General features: G+C 57.8%; 2 protein-coding genes across 2 annotated transcripts in view; one reads left to right on the top strand and one right to left on the bottom strand.

Annotated features, from left to right (window-relative positions):
* The window catches only part of NPLOC4 (NPL4 homolog, ubiquitin recognition factor), a 26,031-nt gene extending 1,305 nt beyond the window's left edge, over positions 1 to 24,726 (bottom strand). The window contains exons 1-16 of the mRNA XM_080356490.1: positions 24,567 to 24,726; positions 23,376 to 23,456; positions 22,037 to 22,149; positions 21,042 to 21,221; positions 18,729 to 18,777; positions 17,886 to 17,980; positions 16,675 to 16,798; positions 15,894 to 16,073; positions 14,319 to 14,405; positions 12,817 to 12,888; positions 12,062 to 12,188; positions 10,039 to 10,199; positions 3,489 to 3,560; positions 1,994 to 2,089; positions 1,003 to 1,119; positions 43 to 145 (exon numbers count right to left, since the gene is read on the bottom strand). Coding sequence (XP_080212616.1) covers positions 43 to 145; positions 1,003 to 1,119; positions 1,994 to 2,089; positions 3,489 to 3,560; positions 10,039 to 10,199; positions 12,062 to 12,188; positions 12,817 to 12,888; positions 14,319 to 14,405; positions 15,894 to 16,073; positions 16,675 to 16,798; positions 17,886 to 17,980; positions 18,729 to 18,777; positions 21,042 to 21,221; positions 22,037 to 22,149; positions 23,376 to 23,456; positions 24,567 to 24,581 — 1,672 coding nt within the window. The 5' untranslated portion in view covers positions 24,582 to 24,726. The remainder of the gene's footprint in view (positions 1 to 42; positions 146 to 1,002; positions 1,120 to 1,993; positions 2,090 to 3,488; positions 3,561 to 10,038; positions 10,200 to 12,061; positions 12,189 to 12,816; positions 12,889 to 14,318; positions 14,406 to 15,893; positions 16,074 to 16,674; positions 16,799 to 17,885; positions 17,981 to 18,728; positions 18,778 to 21,041; positions 21,222 to 22,036; positions 22,150 to 23,375; positions 23,457 to 24,566) is intronic.
* Positions 24,580 to 26,709, top strand: TSPAN10 (tetraspanin 10; the record flags this gene model as incomplete). Its single annotated transcript, XM_080356778.1, has 4 exons — positions 24,580 to 25,133; positions 25,247 to 25,310; positions 25,716 to 26,308; positions 26,403 to 26,709. The coding sequence occupies 4 exons, from the start codon at positions 24,580 to 24,582 to the stop codon at positions 26,707 to 26,709; spliced, it is 1,518 nt and encodes a 505-aa protein (XP_080212904.1).

The raw sequence follows: 26,709 nt of genomic DNA, 5'->3' as shown, positions 1-26,709 counted from the left end.
CCCTCCCCAGGGACCCCCTTCCCCAGGGACCCCCATTCTTACTGCAGAGCTGCTCGATGGTTGCCCACTGCTCCGATTTCTTCCAGGTCTGTGCCAGCTCCTCGTTCTTGGTCCTCACAGCTTCCAGCAACAAGCTGATGCTGTCCTGCAAACAGTAAGAGGGAAATCAGTGCTGGATGCTCCGGCACGCAGGCTGGGGCTGTGACCAGGGCAGTGCCACCAGCCAGGGCCGCCAGTCCCAGCTGCTGCTCTCTGGGTGCCACCAGGGACAGTCACAGGCAGGGACCACGATGCAGTTTATCCCTTTTGCTCCCCCCGGCATTCAGACGTACCCCTAAACCCCAAACGCTTCCCCTTTTCTCCACAGGGAGGAGGTTTATCACCAAAGCAGCACCTGCGGGTCGAGCCCCACTCCTTGCGGTGCAAACCCACCGTGCCGGAGTGTGCCGGCCCCAGCCCCATCCGCAGCTGTCCAGGGTCCGCCCGGCGCCCCGGGAGCCTCTGGCACACACGTGGCCCGTTTGCTGGCACGCGCTTCACCCCGGGCAGGTCCGGCCGTGCAGATGTGACCCGGGGCCCTGGGCAGCTGCCAAGCCCCCGGTGCCCGGCCAAGAGCGGCGCAGCCAGGAAGTCACTGGCCTCACCGAGATTTGGGGGGCTCTGATCTCATTATCGTTACAACAGGAATTTCTGATCCCGAGATACTTTTACAAACGTTTCCAGCTCTCGGAGCTGCAGCCAAGTTGGCTCTGCCCGCTCCGTGACCGCGCGAACACCCACCCCCGCGCCGCTTGGAGCAGCTCTTGGACTAGTCGGGAGCTTTGCTTTCGCTTTTTAAACCTTCAACCAGCAGCTCGGGCTGGCAGAGGCGCCGGGCGGCCGCACGGCCCCGTGCAGGCACCCAGGCTGGCCGCGGCTCCGTCACCTCACACAGAAGTGACACCTGGGAGGAGCTCGGGGCCTTGGGGACGCTGGCGCGACGCTCTCCCCCACGGTACCTACCCGCAGAGGCATCACCTCGTTGGTGACCAGGAAGAGGAGCAGATGGAAATCAGAAATGACGTCTAGGAAAATGGAGGAAGTATTTTGGGACAGGTACGTGGCCAAGCTGTGGAAGTCCTAGAGAGAGCGGACGATAATAAAGAGAAGTCACTTCCCCCGTGTGGTAACTTCGTTGTCCTGTTTGTTTGGCGCCAGCTCAATGTGCAGGGACAGCCCTGGAGTCAGAGCCCAGGCTGCCCCAGTTCCAGAGAGCGGGACCTTTGTGCTGCACCTGAACAACCAGAGCGGATCTCTGAGCAAGAGAAGCTGAGCAGGGGCCGGTCAGCTCAGCTCAAAGCCCCGTCCCCGAGGAACAGCGGCAGCTGAGCCCCGTCCGCCCCAGCTCCCTTGTTTTCCCTGCTCCCAAACCCAGGGTGGCCTCAGAACCGAGCACCGAAGCTGCTGCTGGACAGCCGACCCCTCCCACGCCGCAGACACACGGGCGGCGACCCCGTTCTCGTGACAACTTTTGGAGGAATCCCGTGACATCTTTGGCTCAGCCTCCTTAGAGGAACAAGCTGTTGCTGCTTTAAAGTAACTCGAGTTCCGTGTGCTGGCAACACCCAGCGAGCGCCTGGGGCTGTCGGGCAGCCGCCTCTGCTCAGCGCTACGGCCTCTCGCAGTAAATGGCCTCCGCGTTTTAAAAATCCACCCAGGAGGAGAACTCGGTGCTCTCGGAGCTGGAGAACAGACCCTGTCCCGCTCCCATCCGCAGGGAAAGCGGGTCCCGGGTTGTCACCGTGGGGCTGGAGCTGCCCAGCCTGTCTGGGGGCTCAGGGGGCCCCGGTCCCCGTCACCCGGCGAAGCGCTCGGCAGCCAGAGGCTTGGCAAGCGCTGGGCTGAGCCACGACGGGGTGATTTAAGGGCACAACTGGAGCTGCCTCTGCAGACACCAGTGCGGGGACAGATGACCCGTGTGTACGGAACAGCTTTGCTGTGAATTGCTCCTTACCTGAGTCTCTCCCAGCACATCGCGGTTCTCAATGGGGAATGGATTTTGAGAAATAGAAAAAGTGTAGACTGGATCCTTGGGGAAAGTCGTCGTGATCTAAAAAATCCAAGGAAGGTCGGTCAGAGCGCTGGCGGCACGAGGGGCCGGCGGGACACGGGAGGCAAAGCTCCTGACAACGGAGAGCAGCCGGGGCCGCACGTCATTCGGGGCTGGACGGGGGTCCCAGGCTCCCGCGCAGTCACCCCGTGTGCTGGCCCTGCCGCCCTGCGCCGAAGGGATGGGCGCGGGGGACACGGCGTTGTGCCCGCGTTACTGAGCTGCCCAGCTGGTGTTTGGGGCTGCGAATGACATTCACACCTGTTCTGATTCTGGGGCTTTAAAGCATCAGTTCCTGACTGTCGGTGAGTACCTTTGTAAGCAGAAATACCTGCTAGGACAGTATTAGCTGGAATAATGCCTTTTTAAACTGAGATTGGACATGGCACTTAGTGCCATGATCTAGTAAACGGACTAGAGTTGGACCAAGGGTTGGACTCTATGATCTCTGAGGTCTTTTCCAACCCAGTTGATTCTGTGTGATTCTGTAATACAAGTTGTTTCAGAAATGCAGCTCTCCAGACTGCTCCTGAATGCATTTTCCATCAATCTGATTTCATCTTAATTACACCTCAGGTAGCCCAGAAGCAGATGCCTTTACTACTAGAGCAATAAACACGCTGCTGACTGGCACGAGGCGCCCGCGGGGCCCACACAATGAGCCCGTTGTTCCTGACACACACTTCCCCGCGCGGGTCCCGCGTCCCCGTGTCAGCCCGAGTCACTCTGGTACGCGGCACACGCGGCAGAGAGCGAAGGGGCAGCAGGACGGGCAGGGGAGGCTCGCTGCCAGCGTCCCTGCGCCGGGGCAGGCTGGCTGCTCCGCATGGATTTAATCGCTATTGGCATCACCTCTAACTCCAGCAATATCATCTGTCATCTGAATTATTTGCTTTCCTGCCTTCCACGCTGTAAGAGTTTCCTTTCAAGCCAAAGGGCAGAGTATGGGAACTCCCTCCCCCAGGAAAAGGCATTTCGGTACAACCGACCTGCTCTGCTGAGTCACCGAAAGGAGCCGGATCCTTAATTGCTGCTAAGTGACAGACAACTGGAGCTCTCTAACGAGCTCTGGGTGAGGCAGCGCCCCGCACACACATCTGTAGGGCTGGTGGCTGCCCCGGCATGTGGCCCCGTGCCAGCTCCGAGCCCTGACGGGACACCGGGCAGGGACTTCCCAGCGTGTCCCCTGGTGCCACTCGGGTCCCCAGAGCACGGCAGGTACCCCACAGCGCAGCAGCGCCTGCGCTACCGCTGTCCGGCAGCGGAGGGGACGGGAGAAAGGAAGAGTCTCTGCCCTGTGAATCACCCCTAATGTGAAAGTTCAAGGTGCATTAAGAACTTCGCTTCGGCCTGACCATCTCCTGCTGCGAGCGAGAGAGCAAGCGAGGCGAACACTCACGTCGATGATGAGGTACTCGACCGGCAGCGGGCGAGCCAGCTGGGTGATCTCGTTGCCAAACTTGTCTATGTCCTGAAAGAAGAAGAGTCTTGTTACTCCTCACATGGCCTTGGTGTGAAGCCCGAGGGATCCCACCCGGCGGCGCCCACGTGGTGCCCGGGGATCCCCAGCCCTGGCAGGTCACTCGGGGGTGGGAAGGAACCTGGCTGGTGCCGTGGGGCTGGTGCCGTGGGGCTGCCCGAATCCGCGCTGTCCGGGCACGGGGAGCTCAGGGACCCCGCCAGCCAAGGGAGAGCGTGGGCACTACCCTCCGGGTCCAGGGGTGCCCGGTGTTATTTAAGAAGCGCAAATGCCATTTAGGGAGCAGCACCGTCCGAAAAGGGAGGGACGGTGCCACAGCTGCTTCCGCAGCCAAGTCAACTCGGCTTTATGCAAACCCGCCACGAGCCCCCATGCAGCCCCCGCCTGGGAACCCGCAATCCAGGCGCTTTCTCACACGCGGACCCGAGGAGCCGCATCTCACAACGCAGGAACTTGTTTTGCTTTGCCAGACGAATCGAATGTAAAGTTTAATTATGGAGAAAAACGGCCAGCATATGTTCATTAATCATGAAATGACAATTAGACGTGATTTATGTCAAACACGCCGAGTTCAAACACAGCTTCAGAAATAAATTCATGCAAACTGACACTTTTCATTAAAGACTCTGTAAGAGGGGGTTGTATTTTCTACCTAAATCATCACTTAACATGTTATAAATCATTCACCGAGCCCCATATAAATCATACGCCCATAATTTCCAATCAGGGACCTTACACTGCAGTTTACATTCACCGAGCTCTCGGCAGCCCCGGCGGCTGCAGCCGGAGCCGGCGCTGCCGGTGGAGCCAGTGCCCCCGAGCGCGGTGCTTGGGGAGCGGCGGCTCCTGGGCTGGCACCCTCCCCTCCCAGCCGCGTTGGCTCCCGGCACACGCCGCTCCCCCGCTATCGGCGCTTCGCGGCTACGCCGGTATTTACGCAGCGCAGGTATGCGGCGCGGCGGCCAGCACCCGCTCTGCCCGCACCGGATCGCCCGGGCAGGCTCCGGCACGTTACCCCCCGGCACAGCCCCTCCCCGAGCGCCCTGCGGCCCCAGGAACCGTACAAAAACCCACCTTCCAGGCTTTGAAGCTCCTTTTTAAAAGCAATTCCGATAAGGATCTTTTCTCCTTGAACGTGACAGGTTGTTGGCCCCGCGGTGATTTCGGCAGCGGGGCCGGTGGCTCGTGGCCTCAGATCTCTGGGGCTCTGACAGGGGCCGGAGGAGACGCGGAGCCTTAGCAGGGAGATCACAGAGCTAAACCTGCCGCGAGATCTCGGTGATACGGCAAGAGCCGGGAATCAAACCCGATCAGACCGAATCAGCTTCCCAAACACCATCCTGCCCCTGCAAGAACGAACCTGCAACAACTCAGCCGTAATGAGCCCACCTGGAATTCATTTTCAAATCTAATTAAGTTCTAATATGCAGAAACATTTTTCCAGCACCTGTTCGCTTTAATCTCCGCCTCTGGGGATTTCCACGTTAAATGCCTTCTTTTGAATGTCACGCTGCTGGGGCCTTCGGGACGTGCACCAGACTGTCCCCCTAGACTGGGACTGCGCTTGAGCTGAGGATGCAGCCGAAACCGCCCCCCCCGGACAGACCCCCCAAACACCGGCACTCTTCTCCAACCCCCACGCACCATTTTATTAGGCAATTACGTTTTAAAGACCTTAACAAATACCGAGCTGGGAGAAAGACATCTTCATGCTGAGCTCCCACCTTAGTGCTGCCGCCCCGGAGCCACAAACACCCAGTGGCAACCATGCCAGAAGGGGGCAAGGAAGGGGTTAACGAAGGTGCAAGTATTTGGCTCCTGGATAAAAATCAAGCAGCAAGGCCTGGAGCATATGGACAGTGAATCATCCACAAGAGAGGAGAAAACTGGAGGGTGCAGCAGGAGCTGCAATTAGAGACGTTCAGACCGCGGTTTGGAGGCAGAAGCTGCAGAGGGATGAGGTCAAAGAGGGAAGGGATGGGTGCGATGGCCAGCGCGGCACACGCCCCCGCGGCACCGCTGGAGAGGCTCCCAGTGGCCCTGGGGATTTTGGTGGAGAGCGAGGGGAGCAGCTGAGCGCGGAGCAATAGAGGCCGCGGCTCCACGTCCCGGGGCAGCCCCGGCATCCCATGCCCCTCGGGTTTGCTGTGCCGAAGGTGCCGCGTTGCGGAGCCGCTGCCTGTCCTGCCCGTGCGGTCACAGAGCCCAGCTCTGCTCCTCCCTGGGCACTTTCCAAGAGCTTCACCGGGCAGCCCAGACAAGAGCGGCTGACGCACCGACACGAAGCGACTTTCCTAAGAGCGAGCGACGGGTCAGCGAGAGTTGAAACCCTTCTCAGGAGACTCCTTGCAAGCTAATAACGCATCCTCCTCCTCCTCCTCCTCCCCAGAGCAGCTGGGACATTTAAGGCTAAGACGGCTTTTCCAGCCCAAGGCGACCCGCCGGAGGGAGCCCGGCCAGGGAAGCCCTTTGCCGCCAGTGCAAACCCCGCGCAGCCCGAGCGCAGCGCTCGTGTCCTCCCCGTGCGGAGGGTTCCGGAGCGAACGGGCGGCAGCGTGTGGGGACAGCCCAGCTCTCGCTCCCCTTCGCTCCAAGGGAAGCGGCGCCGCGCCGGCGGCTCTGCAGGGCAGCAGGGGCCGCACGCGGCACAGTGGGAGCCGAGGCTGATCCAGCACCGCTCGCAGGGCACACGCAGGACTCGGCGTGGGCAAACAGCTCTTTCACCACACTCGTGCCATTGTGAAGTGCTTTCGTCTTACATCATCGCAAAGAAACTCTGCGGAAATATAAAGGTGGCCGTAAAATGCAGCTCATGTCGAGGATGACACCTTCGTGTTTGCACTGAGCTGACACAATACCTGCGATAAGAGACAAAGCCAGTCCTGAAACCCAATTATTCAAGTGTTTCAAAGGGGCTGTAAAACACGACCACCTCTTTCCTCTGTTCGGCAGGAGGTTGATAAGCCCAAGAAATTAAAGGTGGAGCAGAGCATGCGGGTCTGCAGGGAGCAGCCGGGCAGCGCTCGGGCAGGGAATAACCAACCCATGGGCTGGAAGGTACACGGCCAGTGGAATCAAAGTCAGTCTGGTTATTTTCTAGAACCAGATGGACACAGGAGACGCCTCAGGGCAGAGACAGCGAACGGAAAATGCCCGTACACAACACACAGCTGGGCTCTTCCCCACCTGGCTGGGAAACGGGGTGAAGTGGCCATTGCAACATTGACGTCTTCACTCCCAAAGAGGCCGGTTACCCCGACTCGAGTGCCTGCGTGTCAACCGGAGCGACGCCTTCATGAGTTTCGTTGCACTGACCTCGCCAAGAGCGCGTGCGGGTTGTGCAACGTTGGAATCGGGAGCAGTGCTGCGCTGTGACGCTTCGCACACACCCCGGCAGGACAAGGGGACGTTTTCCTCCTTCTGGCTGATCTTACCTGGAGAGGCACCTCAGAGCAAAGGAACTCATGCTCCTGGTCCCTAAAGCGCTCGACTGTCACGCCAGAGCAGAACTCCAGCCTTCGGGAGCCAGGAAAGCAACGGCCACGTGTAGAAAGCACTTACTGCCAGTTCCACCGGGGTGGTTCCGCTAAGCAGCGGGGCTGGTGGCCAACACAAAGAGAACAGCAGAGAGAGAAATCACAAAGCTGGAGGCCTCAGGAAAAACGCCTTCGCCCCCCAGGGGCAACGCCAGCACCATCAGCTTTCCTATTTCCATGGAAGAAAAGGAGGTGAGCCGCGCTGGGGCAGGACCAGCCATGGCCCCAGGGGACAGGGCAGCACTGCTCCGCTCCGCAAGCACAAAATGTCGTGCAAACCACAGAAAAGCAGCTTGCTGGGCAAAGGCAGCCGCTGCTCCTCCTGTGCAGCTCGTCAGCTGCGCAGTTACACCCCTGGAGCTGCAGCTCCCCTGCCTGCAGTGCTCCAGAATGGCCCATAGCGCTGCAGAACGGCCCGCAGCGCCGCAGCTCCCCTGCCCACAGTGCTCCAGAATGGCCCATAGCGCCGCAGAACGGCCCGCAGCGCCGCAGCTCCCCTGCCCGCAGTGCTCCAGAATGGCCCATAGCGCCGCAGAACGGCCCGCAGCGCCGCAGCTCCAGGGCAGCTGCGTTTCCTAACAGTCAGAGCTGAAACACAACATCTGGCGCGAGCAGAGGCGCGAGACGTCCCCAACAACGCGACCAACGCGCAGCGCTGCACCGCATGCGCGAACACAGCACCTCCGCCGACCCACGGCGAGCGAGGGTCCCGCAGCCCGGGTCTCGCATCTGGATGCGTTGTTGTTCTATACATACATCCGTACTCCACAAACATCGCCCTTCTGGTTCTAATCCAATTAGAATAAATTTGTATCGCTCTGTTCATCCCAAAGGGCCTTTCAAATGCATACTTGGGTATTACACAGAAATAGATATCTGGACTTTTCTCTCTACCAGTGACAGCCTCTCAGTCCGAGACAGAATGCAGCAAGCACTCCAAAAGCACAGCTTTCTGCCCCAAGGGAGCTGGGGGCGGCACGGAGGGGAACCCCCATGTTGAGGACGGGGACAAAGCTGCTCAGCTCCTGCGGGTTTCATGGAGAAAGGGGCAGCGGGTGCTGGACCCCAAAGCAGCCACGCTCTGCCCAGCCATGGGCTCCCCGTGTTCCACGCAAGCACCGCGCTGACCCCACCGCTGTCACCAGCCCAGTAACCATGAGGTAGTGTCTCTGACCTCAAGCCTCGCGCATTTAACGAGACCCCAAGGGCTCTCAGAGCCAGCGGTGACTAAGCTTTCCATCGATTTAAGAACATTCCAAAAAAATTAAGAGATCCTATAGCCAAGCACGTTTAAGTCTGCAGGACGATTACACCCGCCAGGGCAGCGCTCGAGCCTTCCTCGAGCACATCATGAAAAACGCAATCACGGATAAAGTTATAAAACATGAAATAAGCTGCAGCCCGACCCAGTGAATCAGTGGTTCATGGAAATTTCCACAGAAGGCTGGAACCATCCGTTCGCATTCTGTTTATCTCCCTGCTTCGCATTACGGATGGGAGCGGAGCCCTTATGGGAACACCCACCGGTTCCCGCTGCTCCCAGCACCCGGGGTGGCCCCACATGTGGCACCCAGACCTGTGGGACCTCCCGTGAGCTGCACCCCGTGCATTGCATGGCACGGCACGGCACGGCGCCACGGCCGCCAGGGATGAGCTCATCCGCACATCAGGGCCAACCCCTGCGCAGCCGAGCTCCGATGGAGCTAAATCAGACCTGGCTTATCAGCTCCTCGGGCGAGCTGAGTGCAAGGGGAAAGGCGCTAATTCCATCTACCTTTCCTCTCCAGCACTGGGTTGGCCAAGAGGCAGGCGGTCCTTGTTCCCAGGTGCAGTTTGGTGCTGAGGGGTGGAGGAGGGAGATGGAGCCTCACGGGCTGATTCATCCAGGCCAGCATTTCCCAGTCTTGGGTTCAGGACGTACAGGAGCGTTTTGACCAGCTCAGTTGTCCCAAGGGAAGCTTTGCTTGTCCTCTGCTCCTTAACGAACAGCTTTAATACAGGCAGCAGGAGAGCTGCGGGCTGTGAGTATCACAGGCAAGAATGAGATAACTAACTTGGGTGATGGATGGCTAATTAGCTGGCAAGCAGAGCCATTAATTAATGCCTCTGTCCTTGCTCACGGGGCAGCACCATGCCCGGTTTGAGAGGCAGCGCTATCAGCCTCCGCAGAGATCCTGTCCCCAAGTTTCTAGCTCGGCCCCGCAGACACAGTGGGGCTGAAGATCTCCAGACATGACTGTCAGGGGAACGACGACAGCCCATTCATCACCAGCGAACACCGCGACCAGCGAACACCGCGACCCGCGGCAGACAGGTCACCCGCAGCGCTCCTGCACGGCGCATCACCTAAGGGTGTTTTGGACCCGCTCTGGACACACATCCCCCCCTCTCCTCCTCGGGACCGGTTTTTGGGGTTCGCTGCCTGACCCGGGAGCAGCAGCGGGTGCAGGCGGTGACCCCGGTACCAGGGGAAAAGCCGGGGCACACCCCGGTCCTGCCCTCGCTCCCACAGCCTCCACACCCACGTCTCGGGGCTGCCCCTCCTCCTGCGGCACAGCCCGCGCTGCCTTCTCTGGCATCTGCTGCCCAGCCGGTGCCGGTAAGCGCGTCATACACGAGTGAATTAAAATCAGCAGAGAAGCGTGACAAACACCGCCGACAAACAGGGAAGAGGAGGTGAATTGGGGCTCTCGGTGGATCGCCGCAGACCTCGCTTAGAAGCTGGACAGCCCATGGCTACTGCTGCGCTGGAAACCAAACCGGCACGTTTACGAGGGGGAAACGGAGCTGATGCAATTACTTTGCAGACATGTGGCGAACGGTTACTACTGAAAATAGTTCAGACCTCAAAGAACATCTTTTCCTGCGCTGGCCGTGCTGGTTTCCAGACGCGTGGCAGAGCCGTTCGCGCGGCTCCCCCACGCAGCCCTTACCTTGTAAAAGACGTCGGGCACGTACTGCTCGCTGCTGGACTCCTTGGCGTAGCCCAGCTCCGGCGCGTCGCGGCACGGCAGCAGACACTCGTCCCGAACCAGCGCCATGCACTGATTCGACACCTGGTAGCCCTCGAAGTGGACCTGGTTGTCGGGACCACCTGGAAGAGAAGAGGCTGGTTGAGAAAATCCCACACGAGCGGTTTGCCCGGCGGAACCCAGAGAGACGGGACAACACGAGCAACATCGAACGCGATGGTCTTGTTAATAGTGAAGAACAGAAAGATGAAACTGCTGGTACTGCCGTGTGGGAAGGATTTCTAGGCAAGAATCCCCTCTAAATTCTACATTGCTTTATTAACAGCCATTTTCACGGCTAGCTTAACAGGACAGAGCCAGAGCGCTGTGCCGGGGCTGACGAGAGGTGAAGTTGCGCTCTGGAAGGTTCCGCAGCACCCGCAGGTCTCCCCTCTCTGTGCAAGCAAAGCCAGCGCAGCTCCAGGTCCTTCGCACGGGACCACGAGTGTGGGTTCAGGGTTGGTTGCCTCACCATATCAGGCCCAAAAAGTGTTTTCTTAGCCTGCAGTGGATGGCCTGGGGGAGACTTGACCTGGAAAGTGGAAGTGAAGACCCTGGCTCACGTGCTTGGCACTGTCATTTGGATAGTGTAAGCAACACCAGGTCGTATGTCATTAGAATACAACTGGAAAGAGAAGATACAGACAGATGGTAGGAAAACGTTACCGTTTCCAAACCTAGGAATTCAGGAGGGGATAGGAATTAATCCACGTAGAGGATTTAAAGAAAAAGTTGGTGCAAACTATCCAAATATATTTATGAGGCACAAAAGGAAGGAATCAAGTGTTTAAATAGAAACCTGATGGGCTGATTCAACAGAAGAGAATTAAATTATCTGGAACAGAAAAGAGGAAATATTCGCTTTCTACCCTTTGATCTCTAACCTCAATCACTTGCTGCTCCAGAACAAACACTCCTAGAAATTAAACATAGACCAAGACACAGGGAAGGCCTGAAAAGAGCCAGCCAGCGTTTTCTCAGTAAAACACCTTGTTTAAAAGCAAAACCCAAAAACCAACCAGAAATAACTAACTAAAAAAAAGCGTGAGTGAGATACACATCTCTCTTTAATGAAAGACGGATGCGTTTAGCAGTGTGGAATGCACGGGCAGCTGTCCGACTGCACGGGCCCGCGAACCGAGAGCATTTTCAGTGCGCAAGGCTCTGGGAACACTCACAAAACCCGGGCTCGGAGGAGGGGACACAGCACCACACTTTCGGTTTTCACACTGATGCTATTTGGAAGTCACGCGTTCTTTTCGTTGCGTTAACCAGACCCAGAGCCCAGCGTGTCTGCTCCAGGGAAACGTTAAACACACACGAGTCACCCCGTGGAGAACGGCGGACGGAGCTCCAGCACCGTTCCACGGGGCCTCTGGAGACTCGCTGTGAAAACGGCTAAAATCAGAGGTGACAAAGCAAAGCATTTTGCAGGCTGCTCTGTTTTATTCAGGCAAACAACAGGTTTCCACGCATGGAAGAACACAGCATCCTAGCAAAGGTTGCCCTGACAGCGACATGAGGGGGATAAAGGTCCCTGCTCTATGCTGAAGCAGCCAGAGGAGCTGTGAGCACCGGGCTGCCGCGGTTCTGCGCCGCCGCTTTCAGCCAACGCAAACTGGGGCTTCGGGTTTGAAACAGCATAGCGAGCAACAGTTGTTCCCCTGGCTGCGGGCGAAAAATGCTTTGTGGATCACAGAGACGGGGGCTCCAGGTCTGAGCCTCAAATAACTTTCCTGCAGGGGACAGGGTAAATAATTGTCGAGAAGATAGCGAAGGAACATAAAGAAGTATTTTACTTGACAGAGCGAGGCGGAACCCTTGTTAAATAGGACAGATGGGGACCAGGACGTCTGACTTCTGACAGAGCTGCATATTCTGCTATTAACAAGAGATAATTCACGTGTAAGCGAGAACGCCCGGACAAGCCGAGGCCAGTTTGTACCTGTAGCCACAACTGTGACAAACTTGGATCCAAAATGACCATCTGGAGAAAGGCGACAGATGTTGGGCTGCTGGTTCTGAAAGTGTCCAGCTGTGATGCACTCTTCTGCACTGAGATAATACGTGTCCTGAGGGGAGAGCAGAAATGTCAATAAAAGAGACAACGCGGTGTGACCTGGTCTGCAGCCAAAGGAAACCGCCCCCACGCAGTGAAACGCTCTCGGAGAAAGCTGCTGCAAAACCGGGGCAGGAATGTGACATGTCAGCTCTGCAGCCGCGGGCCTGGCCCTCACCACAGGGACTGTCCCGCTTCTAGTTCCACCCGCCTTTACACACATACTTTTTTGTTTTTAAAGCAGGGTTTCATTTTCCAAACAGGGACACGGTTGATTTTGGAACGACAGGAAGCTGAGAAGGTCCGAGTGCGAGCCGTGTGTACCTCACAGAGCCCAGCCCACGGGCACATCCTCGCACTGAGTCACTTCTGCTCGCTGGATTTGCGCCTCACACCCCACTCCCTCCACTCTGCTGAATTGTTTTAACCCACAAGCACCGTTTTCTTACAGCAGGCGGCTCTGCGTGCCGCCCGAACACCTTCCAACCCCACCAGGGCCCTTCAAGCTCCAGCTCTTTCTCCTGCCGAAGCTTCTCAGAGGAGAATTCCAGCGGCAGCCCTGGCGCGGCACGGCTGCGGTTCCGCGGCGACACCAACCCTCAGCGCCAGCAGCTGTGACGAGCCGCACGCTCAAATCTCACCTTGTTTCTGCTGTACCGAACGGTCCCTTTCCGTGTGTCTTCAGAGACCAGGTCGGTGAATATCCAGCCAACCTGTACAGAAGTGATACAGAGAAAGCTGCTTTAAGTAAAAAAAAAAACAACAACGCAAACCAGAAGAGCGCTTATACATTTTCTCCTAGTGGGACACGATGTTCTTGGCCGCTGGCAGCCCCGCTGCTGAAGGAAATGGCTCTCCCAGCTGTGCGGGCTCGCTTCCATCCCGTTTCCAGGAGCGCCGTGCCAGCTGGCCGCCCGGCGGCACCTGCAGCTTCATGTTTCACTACGGAATATCTTTTCATGGAAAGATCTGGAGGCTGTAAGAGGCCTCTGAGCCGCTTTCTCCTCCCACCCACAGCAAAAAGCATTTCCTATGGAGCATTCCGAGCAAAGCGGCGGCGGCAGCGCCAGCGGATGACAGAGCGGCTCACATGATCTCATTTTGAAGCTCAGAGTCGCTAGTTAAGATAAAGCTCATACGTTCCCACTGGAGTGTGATTCATTCCAACTCAGAGCCTGCTCCGGTCCAAAAAACACATTCCTGCTTTCTGCATTGTTTGCAGATCGGAGCGGGGCCGCGGACACACACACCGCTGCGTGAACCCGCGCACACGTGCTGAGAACAGCTCCCAGCGTTAACCCTTCCGAGGGGAACTGCTGATTCAGGCTCCCAGCAGAGCCCGGCCAGGCAAAACCTGCGGCCAGCAGGACGTTACGTGCTAAGTCCTATTGATTAAAAATATCTGATGTGAGAAACAGGGGAAAAGTGTGGGAATAAATAACACACACAGAAGCTTTGCCTCAGACACTGGCAAAAGGCTGGAGATCTTATCTGGCGAGAACAAAAGGCCTCACGGCAGATGTTTACAGCCTACTGTGCCGAGCCTCTTCTGATTTGTGTTTTCTTTAGCAAGTCAAATCTTGTTTGTGTTCATCTCATTCCTGGCATTCACGCGATACCAACAGATTCCCCAAACCAGAAAACAACAGTACAAGTGTGAGCGGAATCAGCAAAGCACCGGACCCCGACACCGGGGGTTAGGCGGGTGCACAGACCCACGGAGGACAAAAAAAACCACGCAGCACCCTCTGCTCCTCAAGTGGAGCACAGATCCCATCAAATGAACAAACTCAGGAGGCAACTCCAGCTCCATCTGTGCCAAATTAGCACTCACCGGGGAGATGCTACCAGACACGGCTCCTATCTGAGCAGAAATAAAGGGAAAATCATGTTTCTGCTTCTTTGCTGCTCCCTTTGATGTGCCTGCACCCGAGGACTGCTGACTTCAGCTGCACAGCCCTGCGAGGTGCTTGTGCTCAGGAAGATGCTCTCACTTTGTTTTTCATACCTAGAAGTGTAAGAGTTACCGACGCATCTCGGAAGCGCCCCGGCGGTCGTGAATAACCCCGCGGAGCTGAAGAGAACCGCCGGCGGCTTTCTCCATTGCCACGCAAAGGCGCACGAAATCCCCCAGCGTCCTAACCTTTCTCAGGCCCAGCTTTGCAGCAATCTCATCCACGACCTCGGCTTTCGGATCGTCCAGGATCTCCAGGCTGTTCTGTGTACCGATCTGCGGCAAAGGAAAACTTGCTAGTAAAACGGAACGGGAAAAAACACAGCGCGCTTCTTGGCAGGAGCGAGGCCGAGGATGGGAGCAGAGCGCCGCGGTTCCCCTCGGCACCATCGCTGGCGGCTCCCACCCCAGAGACCTCCTGCACCCACAGACCCATCCCGTCGCAGCCCTTCAGCTACATTTGCAAACTCCATCTGGCTTTATGAATGAAAGTCTTGGCATTTACAAACAGGCCGTTGCTGTTTCCGAGCGCTTTGGAAAAGGCGAGAGATTATACAAGTTTTCCAAAGCTCCGCGTTCAACCTGCCAGTTCGGTGCCGCCGCTTCGTTTGTCTGAATCGCTGAGCGGCAGAGGCAGAAATGCAGTGAGTCCAAGAGCCCGTGCCCAGGGCTCCCACGACCCCTGGGTGCGTTTCAGAGCTTTCTCGTGCAGAGGAGCCCGCAGAGACCGCTCGCCACGAGAGCAAAACCCGCCTGGCTTCTGCTGTGCACAACTTCCAAAGCAGGGGCCTAACAGCGATACCCAGACAATATAGGGCACGGCTCTGCTCGTATTGGAAAGAAAGGGAAGAACGTATAAATGTTTTGCAATTCTGCTCTCACACACGCACTCCCAACCATTTGTTTTTTTCCACAGACAAGCCTGTTGGGTTTTGCTCCAGCAACCCTGCAGAAATCATCAAGAGGGAGAAAACACATGACGCATCATGATATGTTTGTATACGGAGCGCTCGCACTTAGAAAAGTGACTTTGATCAGCAGCGAAGGAGCCAGAAGGCAAAGGCAGCTCCAGGCTGAGCCTTGTGCAGTGGGCAGAGCGGCTTTTCCAGCTCTGTTTTCAGCTCCCTGACACCAAATTCAGCTTTTGGGTTTCCCGGGAGGCCGGGCTCGGCGGGGCCCGCTCCGGCAGGACTCAGCTGCGCCGTGCGGTGCGGTGCTGTGCAGTGCTGTGCGGTGCCGAGCGTGGTGCCGTGCACCATCTAGTGGGGACTCCCGGCTACTCCGACGCATCGTATCTCAACCTCGGCCTCTCACTCAAGGCAGCAGACTTCATTTCTGTTTAATTAAACCACTTAAATTTTCCCAGAGAGCTGGTAAGGAATTGAAGCAAGGGCACAACTTTTTTCTTCCTAGCAGAGAATTTGTTTTCAAGCTGTTCCACGCCACAAACTTGGAAATCCAGTAATCAAAGAAACACGAACAGCGAAATCAGCTGTTAAGAAGTTACCCCGCACTCAGATGGTTTAAGGCTGGGGCAATGTCAAAAACATGTGAAAACTAACAAGAAGCAAATCTGGGTTTCAAAGCTCTTTCAGTGGCAGCGACACACGCAAGACCCAAATCACAACATCTTTTTCGTGGGACCGTTTTCCTTACGGAGCTGCAGCTGGAAATACTGGGTGAGGTTTCCCAAACCCAAACGCATTTCCGCGTTCCCCGATTATCGTTACGAGTCGACAGCGATGCCGCGGCAGCAGCTCTTACCTGTGGGGGTTCGTAGATGGCAGCGACCTCGGCGCGGATGCCCAGAGGGATGTCCTTGTGCTCTGTGTACCGGCCGTACAGGTACCCGAGATGTTGGTTTCCCGTCTTCCGCCAGAAGTCGAGGAAGCGATCTGCAATTGTGTGGTTCTCAAACATGATGTTGTCAACATGCCTGTATTTCTGTTTGACAAAGTTCAAGCGTCAGGCCATCCTCAGCGTGGTCTGGTTACTCTGCCTATCACCAACACCTTCCCAGGACACACATGTTCCCCCATTACAGCCGGATCCCCCAAAACGGGGACACAGAAGCTTCCACCCTCCCCTCTGGCGCAGCGTCCCCTGGCACCGCTCCCAGCCCCACAGCAGAACCCACCGTGGGCTGGAGTGTAGGGAGGTGCTGAGCACCCCCAGCACCCCATTAACTTGGGTTCCTACGATCCCTACCCCAAGAGCCTTTGTAGCTAAAAAAAGACACTGAAATTCCAGAGGAAACAAGAAGAAACAGTGGGTGGCCTTTTGGATCCCAGGAGGAAAAGCAGTGGAGATTTGTCGCCGGCAGTGCCAGCTCGGGCGTCCTCCACACAAAAGGAAACTGCTGACACAGACACATTTTGAAGCCCTTTTCTGCAAGGACTGAAGACCTTGACAGCATTTCCCCAACAACAGCCAATACGCAAAGGCTCCTTGCTCCAAGTTGGCTGCTCCTGAAGTCATGTCTCCAAAAATAAAAGCCAAGCCCCTTCTCGCTTTAAGCAGAAGGGCTCCCCGAGCTGCGCCTCACCTGTCTGTTGAGAGTGATGGCGCTTGGCTGGCACTTGGTGCAGATGCCTTCTGGCCACGGAGGGTGCCCTTCGCAGCCCGATTTGATCTTGCAGCTGATGTTTTCCAGGGCAACAAATTTCCCCCTGCAAGAAGGAAAACATAAGGTGGCTGTTACCACAGTAAATGCTTTTGGGTCTTGAAAGTGGCTGGAAATATCACAGGAGGAGCAGCGCAGAGGAGACACGGGGGCACCAACACTTTGCATCTTCAGAGGATCCCTAAGCCCCTGCAAACCCCCACGGGGGACACTCTGCTCCTGTGCTCCCCAAAAACCTCTGCTGCCCACTTAGTGAGGTCAAGAGGCCGACGCTTCGTCCCTGACTCGGCTCCTGCGCAGATACTCGAGCAAGAGCAGAGACAGAGAACTCATGGGACCCTGCTTAAATAATTGATGCAGCGCGCGGGAAGTAATAGATGATCCTGCCAGGGCAAATTAGAGCTTCTTCCGTGCACACAAGGCTTCCTGCAAAGGGAAGTTCCCTGCAAATTGAAGTATTACGGCCCTGAGCTGCATCTCCCAAAGACACCACAAAAATCCCAACGGCACTTTGGAATAGCAGGGAGAGGGTCTCACCTCTGCTTAACTTAGTTATTCTCAGCTCTTCCCTGGCCCGTATCACCACAGCATCCTCCACCCATCACGGGGCTGGACGCCTCGTTTGCCGGTTACCGGGTGCTGAATCACGGCACCATGACGAGAGAGGGTTTCACTACGAACACGGGGAGCACGGGACAGAGCGGAGACAGGGGCAGAGCGGAGTCAGGCCCCAAGGACTCTCAGGCCCATCATTCTGTCCTGGTCACGTTTGCAGGGAACAAAAGCCACCGGTACAAGCTCTCAACAGTCTCAGTGCCTCTCCACGAGGTTTGAGACCCAGGCTCGGAGCTTGGTATCATTAGGGAATCCCCTTCCTTCCCCCAGCCTGCTCCCCCAGCAGCGTTTCCTCGAAGCAATTACATCGCCACAGCAAAACAAAAGTAATAAAAGAACCCCAAATATAGACTTCTTTTTTCTTCTTTTCTTTTTTTCTTTTAACATGCTGTTTTCTCCCCAGTTTGCCATTCAACAGCTGTACCCAGCACTACGCTGGTGAGATCTGTCTGTACTTTCATTTGTATTACTAAAAAGCAGCTACAACTAAATTCCCTCCAACACAGAGGTTTTCTTACTTGTCCGCCCCTCCGGTCAGCTTCCTGATGTAGGCATGGAACGACATGTGCTTCACTGGAGGCTCCAGATGGTTCAAATAATCCTCATCGAAAGGCTGCCAAAAACACCACACAAAGAAAAGCCAGGTCAGACACCTGCCTGATAACACACCGAGCGCTGAACAAATGGATGTTCTAGAGTCAACCCCACTCGCTCCCAATGTGGAAACAATCAGGGGAATTTCGGCTCGTTCTCAAGGCAGCTACTGCTGGGACACAAACACTGGGGCTTTACAACAGCCGCTTTTATTATCGCCTCCTACTTTTATAACAGGCTCCACAAATCAGAACGAGCCTCAAAGGCAAAATGCTTTTTCTTTTCAATATCCAACGACAAACAAAAAGCCCAGCTGCTCAAACACGGCCTAAGAACCTCCCGAGAACGCAGCGACGTCGGAGGGATCGCCGCTTCGTGCCATAAATTACACCGCGCATTCGCGGGCGTTACTAATGCCGTCGTCAACCTGAATAACACGCGGTTAAACTGGGGAGTGCTGGGATCCACAAGAGGGGATGAAGCAAGAGGATCCAGGGGAGAGCGAAGAGGGAGGAAAACTTATAAAGTGCTTTCTGTTAAACCCATTACTGCAGGAAATCAGAGCATTGACCAGAACAAACCCAGCGGTGCAAAGGCCCTGAGCTTTAGCGCTCCTGGATGCGACCGGTGCCTTTGTGGGGACTCCGACCCCGAGCTGACAGCTCCGCACGGGCGACGCTCCAGGGAAAAGCATCCACGCCATGAGAAATCGAACCCAGAGCACACATGTCTGTGGGAGTCTCTAGAGCAGGTTCTCGGGCTCTTACCTCCAGCGGTACACAGTGCACACATTTGCCCAAGGGGCCGTGGCGACACCTGCGCAAAGAGAAAGAGAAGCGGCGTTAAATCTCATTTAACAATGGAAAAGTCAGGCTGTAAAAGTTGCTCCAGACTAACGGTTTTGGTGTGGAAGATCTGTACAATCATACAGCTCCAAGCAACCCTCCACCCACCGGGGAATGTTACAGAGGGGCCACCACAAGATAATTTCACATAAAGAGACGGCAACAGCTTCAGGTTAAACGCGAGAGTCGCGGGTCAGGATGAAACCCTCGCGCTGCCTGTGGCGCTGGCTCTGCTCCCCGAGCAGCCGTCCCAGCACACCTCAGGTCGCAGCTTCTCAAGTTTTACAACCCTGCACCGGGTTGTGTTTCCACTCAAAGAATTTCAAACCTACGTCACAGGGCTGGCCAAGCTGGTTTTAACAAAAAGGCAACTAAAACGTTCATCTTTTATCAGTCGCTAGAGGATGGTCTGGAACAAACAGGGAAGCGTGTGTTTATCGGACAGATAAAGACCTGCTGGGTAAAGTTACAAAACAAAGGGGAAAACATCATCTTTTGAGGTGATCGCTTTAATCAAAAACAAACCCAAACCAACACAAATATTCCCCCCAGCTCTGCCCCAGCACGAGGTCGGTGCTGGTTTTCAAAGGGGGGTCTCTAGAGAGGAGCATGGACCTCGGCTCTTGTAGAGACAAAAGGGCCGGGATCCGGTTGCAGCGTTGCGTTAACGCAGGGCTGCGGCAGATAACGCACAGCGAGCACCGAGCCAGGCGATGGCTCAGCCACACACCGGCATCCTCGCACGGTTACACCGATCCGCGCACTCAGAGCCAGCGCAGACGCTCATCGGCCATAAATACCCAGCCCTGCACCGTGGCCCATGCTGAGAACAATACCTGCCTTTCTGCTTTTGAAAAATGTGGCCAAGTTAAAGACAATGTTTTTGCCGTAGAGTGATGGGTTCTGCCTTTATTGTTTCACTAATGTGACATTCCCCTCGTTTATCGCCAGCCTGGAGAGGTTAGATAGGATTTTCCACATAAAGGCGACATCTCTGCAAACTTCCCTGCTGCTGAAGATAAACCACACGGAAGGCAACACAACGGGCAAGGCGAGCGGCTCTGTTTTGGGAGGAATTCCTGCTTGCCTTTAAATTGTTCACTCCAGCCCTTTCGGAGGTTACTTTGCAGAGGGTCCAGCCCCAAGGCCACGACCGGGACAGACACCAGCCCAGGACCCAACTGGGACATTGTTAACGATGAGCAATAAAAACCAGCCATCCAGAGATGGACATTTTAGCAGCATCAGGGCAGATTTACGGTGGTGTTAACTCACCATTGTATTATTACTTCTACAAAAAACACAAGCTGCTTTGTTTATCTAAGCCTCTTGCAGCTAAAAGTTTTGGCAAAGCAAGGCTGCGCTGCATTTTGGTGAACAAAATGGATTCCCTGGTTTCACAGAAAGGTTAGAAAGCCACGTGATGGAAAGGAAGCCAAAAGGGCAAGTGGGCAGAGACCCAAGTCTCCCTGACACTGGATATTCCCACTCCTTTGCTTTTCCTTTCTAAGGAGCGGCCGGATTAAAGACCCAGGAGCCGCATGCAACCGCAGCGCACCAGGGCCAGCGGCGCGGGGCTGTGCCGGCTCTGCACCGTGCCCAGACAAGGCAGCAGAGCCCAGGGATCCGCTCTCCCCAAACCCGCCCTGGCGATGCCAAGGCGGTGGCTCCGGCAGGAAGCGCGTTTCCCCGTCCATCCCCTGGGGGCTGGAGACCTGGCCCTGCCGCCCGCACCGCGACCACAGGAGCTGCCGTCAGGACCACGTGGAACAGAAGCTCCTGCAGACAGCGGACTCCTGCTTATTAAGCCACGTGCCACACAGAGAGCGTAACCCCGTACGGCTGCACGGCACTGCCTGCCAGGACATCCTGGGGAAGAATCCAAAGTTCTCATTTTAGTCTAGAGAATTCCTAATGTTTCAGGAGCAAAAAATATACCATCACAAGCCCCACAGCAGGGGCCACCTTGGTCACAACAATAGATTATCTGAATGAGTCCTTCCTGGCAAAGACCCTGGGATTTTGGTACCTGCTTCCCTTCTCGGCTCAATTTAACCTCCCAGGACAATGGCAAGGGCTGTTTTCCCTTGCGAACGCTCCCGAGGCAGCGAGGGGCAGGGCAGAGCGTGGGGGCAGCTCCCGCAGCGCTTCCTGGCTGCTGCTTTCAGATGACATGTCACAAGCTCTGCTGTGGCACAGATGTGCCGGCAGGAACAAAATCCGCCTTCTACTTACAGCTGCTGGTCTCGATTTCGGTAAATCTTCCCGTCCTGTTTGATCAGATACTGGTCGATCTCATCTTCCACCACCTGGGGGGCCCCCATGGGCCGCAGGCTTTGGGAGACAGAGGTGTCCATGGTCTCTGAGGAGGAGCCAGCTGGGCTCGAGGGGTAGAGAAACAGCATATCGCCATGCCTGCGGGGAGCAGAAACAACACACGGCTAGCGGGACCTGCTGCTGGGCCACCCAAACACAGACCAGTATGTAGTCTATTACAAACAATTAAATGGGCTAGCAAACGAGGCAGTCTGATGCCATTCCTTTAGCCACCTTTCTGCTGCTTGGGTTATTCACGCCACAAATGCAAATCTTTTAATCAGGAGATAAGATCGAGGGGAAAAAAGACGAAGAAAAGGTGAAAGGAGCCTATAAAGAGAAGCAACAGCTCCAGCAGGGACAGGGAGCAGCGCGGATCCCTGGGGTCACAGATGCCAGCGCCGACAGGCAAGCGACAAGTTGCACAAGGTAGTAACAGTTCTTGTACTATTAGTCAGTTTAACGTTGTTCTCCAGGTGAACAGAATGAAGAGATTCCCAACCAAACACGACGCAATCACAGCATTTTGCACCTGCTACAGCAGGCGGGAAGCCCCACTCTGCACAGGGGACCGGCAGATTCTGGCACCAACGCCGCAAAAAAAGCAGAGGGCGAGGAAAACCGGGCTGAGGGAGCTCAGACGGAGCCCTGGGGCTGCCACACCACGGCAGGCGAACAGCAAGGCCAGGAGCGACCTAACAGCCGCCACAGCCTTGCACGTAGATGTTTTGACCGCCCCCGGTTCAGCACGTCAGCCAAGTTCTCCTCTTTGGGGAGCTGGCAGGTGACAGCGAGAGCCGGGACTGCTGCACCGTGACGCCAACGCCGCGCCGGAGGGGAGAGCTCAGGGCAGCGCGGGGAGGAGGGACCCGCTGTAAAACCCCTGCACCCGCAGCGGCTCTGTCAGCACTCACTTGATTTTCAGCAGGTTGAGGGATTTGTTTTGTGATGCCGTGATCTCTCCTGTCCTGTTTCTATTGGTGTAGACAGAAAAGCCATTATTCCTGAAACCAAATTCTTTTGCAACCTGAAACAGAAAGAAGAACGCCAAGGTTTAAGATACCCCACGGCCCCGCTCAGATGCCAAAGCTGCTCAGAGCAAGCGCTGAGTCCAGGGAACTTCTATTACAAAACCTTTGAGTAAGCCCTATATTAGGGAAGAAATCCAAACATTTCTTGCATTCAGCTCAGCAAGGGGGATACAGTTTTCCCCAGCTGAACAGGCAATTTCAGTGAGTGCTGCTGCTTTTGTTCTGATGTAGCTGCTTGCAAGCGCGATTGTTCCACTCTGCCCCGGGTAATATGAACCCTTGAAACTGAGCAGCTTGTTTTGCACGGGTTCCTCAGATTTGGAAAGCAACGCTTTTCTCTTCGGGTGAGACTGTTCGGAGGCTGCAGCCAGTGTCTCTGCCCCAGCCCTGAAACCCGTCAGGATTTGGGTTCGTGTGGGTGGGGGCTGCGGTCTGAGCTCCAGCTTCCAACAAGCAAATGACTCACAAAGGGCAGCAGGTTTTGGTCTGCACCCCTTCCCCCTTGCAGGGGGAAAGGAAATCGAGCTGAGAGAACAGCCCTGCAGGCACAGAACACAGAGCATTTCTCCGAGGGGCAAAGAAATCCTGACCTGAGGGTCCCATCAGAGCTCCAGGAAGGAAGGAGCGCTTAAACACTAAACTTTAAACACCGAGCAGCTGCATCAGAGCAAAGAACAAGCTACAGCCAACCCCAAACATGACAGCTCCAACATTCAAAGTGTTCTGAGCATCCCGGGGGGAATCTTCCCCAGGAGACCCCGCAGGCTACCGCATCGCCTGCAGATCGCACCTTAATCCCTTTCGTGCTCTCTCCAAAACCACACTGGAAAACCAGCTGCACACAAAGCGCATTCAAATGATATGGAAAGGACAACTCCAGCAGCTGAGTTTCACTGGGTCACGCCTGAAGAGGTCGGTCCCTCATGGCTTGGTTTGACTATCGGCTTTCCTGTGTCTGCTTCCCCAGCGGCTGTTTCTTTGGGAGAACACTAAAAACCTCTCCTGCCCAGGAAAGCTCCCACCCCAGGAAACTCCAGCTGAAAAGCTGAGTAAGTTTTCTTCTCTAATTTTGTTATTTTCCCTCCGGAAATTGGTTTTGGCTACACCCATAGAAACGCCCTTTTCCAGCAGGCACGGCGATCCTCACTGCCACCAGCGCATCTGCCCCGTGAGGTGACACACGTGTCACCGGTGCGTGCGAGCTGCCGGACGCTGCCGGTACCTTCTTGAGGAACGTGGCCACCGTCTCTCGCTTCGTGGCCGTGATGCGCTTCACTCCTTCTGGCGACTGCACGCGGATTATCTGTGGGGTGAAGAGGACAGCCCGAGTCAGTGACAGGGGACAGAGCCCACCTGCGCTCACAGCCACGCTGGAGGCTCACGCACACCGTCCCCACCGCTCCTCCCTCCTGCTTTTAATGCTGCAAACACACAAGGAAGTAATTTCCCAGCAGCAGGGCAGCACCAGAGCGACGTCTGCACGCTGCAGGATGAATTTCCCTAATGCACGAGGCACGGCAAGGAGTTGGCACCAAGAAGAACGCTAACACTGCTCTCCTTGTCAAAGCTCTGACCTCAGACGTGGAATTAACCTTGCCGAAGGAGGGTGAATCAGAGCTTCCGTGGGATGATTTATTCGGTGCCTACACACGAACGCTGGCTTAGCGGGTGCTAATGGGCACCTGTGCTGTTGCTGGGTTCCAGCCCATGTTACCGACCTGCCGCTTCCACCACTACCGAAAAGACGAGGAGAAGAGCCACGGGGCTCAGGCTGCTCCTGTGCGGCCCCCAGCAGCGGCTTCACTGCAGCCGGAGCCAGAGATGGGAAAAAACGGCGGCTTTGGGGGGAAAAGGCCAGGGACCATTCTTCACGCGCTGGCAGGGAAGGCGCCAACACAAACATCAGCGTCCCGGTGCTGCCGGGGCCGGGGAAGCGGCTCCAGGGGCTCTGAGAGCACGATCACCTGGCGACAGGGCCAGGACAGCAGCGTGTCCTGAACGGGGGACACTGGGGGACACTGGGGGACACGCGGTGCTGCCGGTGTCCCGGTGTCACCCCCAGGAGCCCCTTCACACTCTCCCAACTTTCGGCACGGGAGAAGCCCGGCCGGGACACCTTCGTGGTGCCGACGAGCCCGTTCTCCGGCGGGGGCCGAGCGGGGCCGCCCCCGCTCCGGGGGCACGTCCGTGGGGCAAACGTTCGGGGCAGCGGCCGAGGCACCGCTCCGGGGGGCTGCCCGGCCCGGACACCGCCAGCCCGACCCCGGCGGGACGCCCCGTCCCCAGAGGCCGGCGCGGCCTCGGGTCGGTCCGGGTGCGGTCCCGGTGCGGGCTGAGCGCGGCCCCGCCGCCCCACGCGAATCTGCTGCCTCATCGCCCCTCCCCCCGGCCGCCGCCGCCGGGCCCCACTCACGATCGTCTCCGCCATGGCGCTGCCCGCCGGGCCCCGGGGCTCGCCGGCTGCCCAGCCACCGGCCCGTCCGCTGCGGCACGGCCCGGCCCGACCCGCTCCGCTCCGGCCCGCTCCGGCCCGCCGCCTCCGGGCCCGGCCCGCCGCCTGCGCCCCCGCCGCCCGGGCCCCGCGCCCCAGCGCCCGCGTTCCGCCGGCCGAGGGTTCCCGGGCGGGGCGGGGCGGGGCGGTCCGCCGGCACAGCGCCCCCTGCCGCCTCGGCGCCTCCCTCATAGTTGTCCCCCGCGCGGCCGCGGTGCCACCGCCACCGCCGTCCCCCCCGCCGCCGCGCCCGCCCCTGCGTTCCGCCCGCAACCTGGCCCGCCGGCTGTCCCCACTGCGTGGCCCGTCTCGGCCGTGGGGTCCCCGGTGTCCCCTCGCCCCCTGCACGGGGCTCGGCTGGTTCCCACGGACCGCGCAGCAGGATGTGGCTCTGCTGGAGCCTGTCCCCCCACTCACCCCAAGCCCCTACAAGCCCAGCGTGCCCCCGTTACCGATCCCGCTAATGGGGCAGCGGGTGCTGTGCTGGGAGTGGGTGCTGGGCTGGAGCGAGCCCAGCTGCAGCTGCTGGCCCCGCAGCCCTATTTAAGCTCCAGCCACAGCCCCTCACATGATGGGAGTGTGACTGCCTGGGCTGTGGGCAGGATGGCGCTGAGCAGAGCCTGGCTGTCCCGGCCCTGCGGGGAGAGCACCCGGCTGCTGCCGCAGGTAACACTCTGTAGGACCCCCGGTTCCCCCCTCGGTACCCCCAGCCCACGCTCCTGCCCTGCATACCCCGTGTGCCCCAGCTGCTGGGTGTCAGGGTGCTGGCTCCATGCTGGAGCTCGTAGCACCCGCATCCCTGGGGGTCTCCGTTGGGATGAATCTGGGGGTCCCTGTCAGGGTCTCTGGGAGAGCAGGCACGTGTCCTCAATCTACTCAGACCCCGGCATCTCCGTGACAGGCAGGGTCACAGCGTGGGGGGTGGATGTGGGGCACCCTGGGCAGGGGGTTCTGCAGAGTGGGTGTGTGGTGGCTCCATGGTCGTGTATCTGCGGGACTGGGGGTACACGGGCTAAGGGGGCATTGCTGGGGCTGCCCTGTCGGCTGCAAGAGGCTCATCTGTCCGTGCAGGCGTCCAGGCTGGTGGAGCTGCCCTACTCCTCCTCCGATGACGATGACAGCTCGCTGGCCGGGGACACAGACCCTCCCGTGGCCGAGCAGGACCCTGGGGTGTGGTACCCTGACCCCCCCAAGCTGAGCACCTTCAGCCAGTGTGTGCGGTACCTGGCCTTCCTCTGGAACCTCCTCTTCCTCCTGCTGGGTCTGCTGGCCCTGGCTGTGGGGGTGTGGGGGCTGCTGGCCAAGGGCTCACTGGGGGGGGAGCGCCTGGCCCCCCTGGGCTCCGACCCCATGCTGCTCTTCGTGCTGGGGGGGCTGGGGGCCAGCACCGTCTCCCTGGCCGGCTGCCTGGGCGCCCTCCGCTCCAGCCCCTGCCTGCTGCGCTTCTTCGTGGGGGCCGTGCTCGCTTTTGTGGGGCTGGAGGTGCTGGGGGGGCTGCTGGTGCTGCTGGCGCGGCGGCGGCTGCGGAACGCGCTGCGGGACGCGCTGCTCCTCTGCCTCCTGCGCTACCAGGACGAGCCCGACCTGCGGTTCCTGGTGGACGAGGTGCAGCGGAGCCTGCAGTGCTGCGGCCTCGGCTCCTACCGCGACTGGGAGACCAACCCGTGAGTTGGGGTGCGGGGGGTGTAGCAGGGACGGGGGTTGTCCCTGTGCCGTCAAGGTGTGTGCACCAACATGTCTCCTTGTCTGTCCCCGCAGGTATTTCAACTGCAGCGCCCCGGGCGTGCAGGCGTGCAGCGTCCCCGCGTCCTGCTGCCGGGACCCCTGGCAGAACGGCACTGTCCCCAACGCCCAGTGCGCCGTGGGGACCCTGCGCCTGGGGGACGCGGCTGCCGGCACCGTGGTGTACCTGGGGGGCTGCGTGGCCCAGCTGGGTGCCTGGCTGCGCGGCCAGGCGGGCGGCATCGTGGCTGGCGCGGCCGTGCTGGTGCTGGTGGAGGCCGCCGGTGTGCTCATGGCACTGAAGATGCTCAGGGACATTGTCCCCGTCGGGGCGCAGGACTGA

The sequence above is a fragment of the Nesoenas mayeri genome (assembly GCF_963082525.1).
Source record: "Nesoenas mayeri genome assembly, chromosome: 19".
In the NCBI taxonomy this organism is placed as follows: Eukaryota; Metazoa; Chordata; class Aves; order Columbiformes; family Columbidae; genus Nesoenas; species Nesoenas mayeri.
Note: the sequence above shows the minus strand (reverse complement) of the source record. Positions and strands in the feature narration are given on the sequence as shown.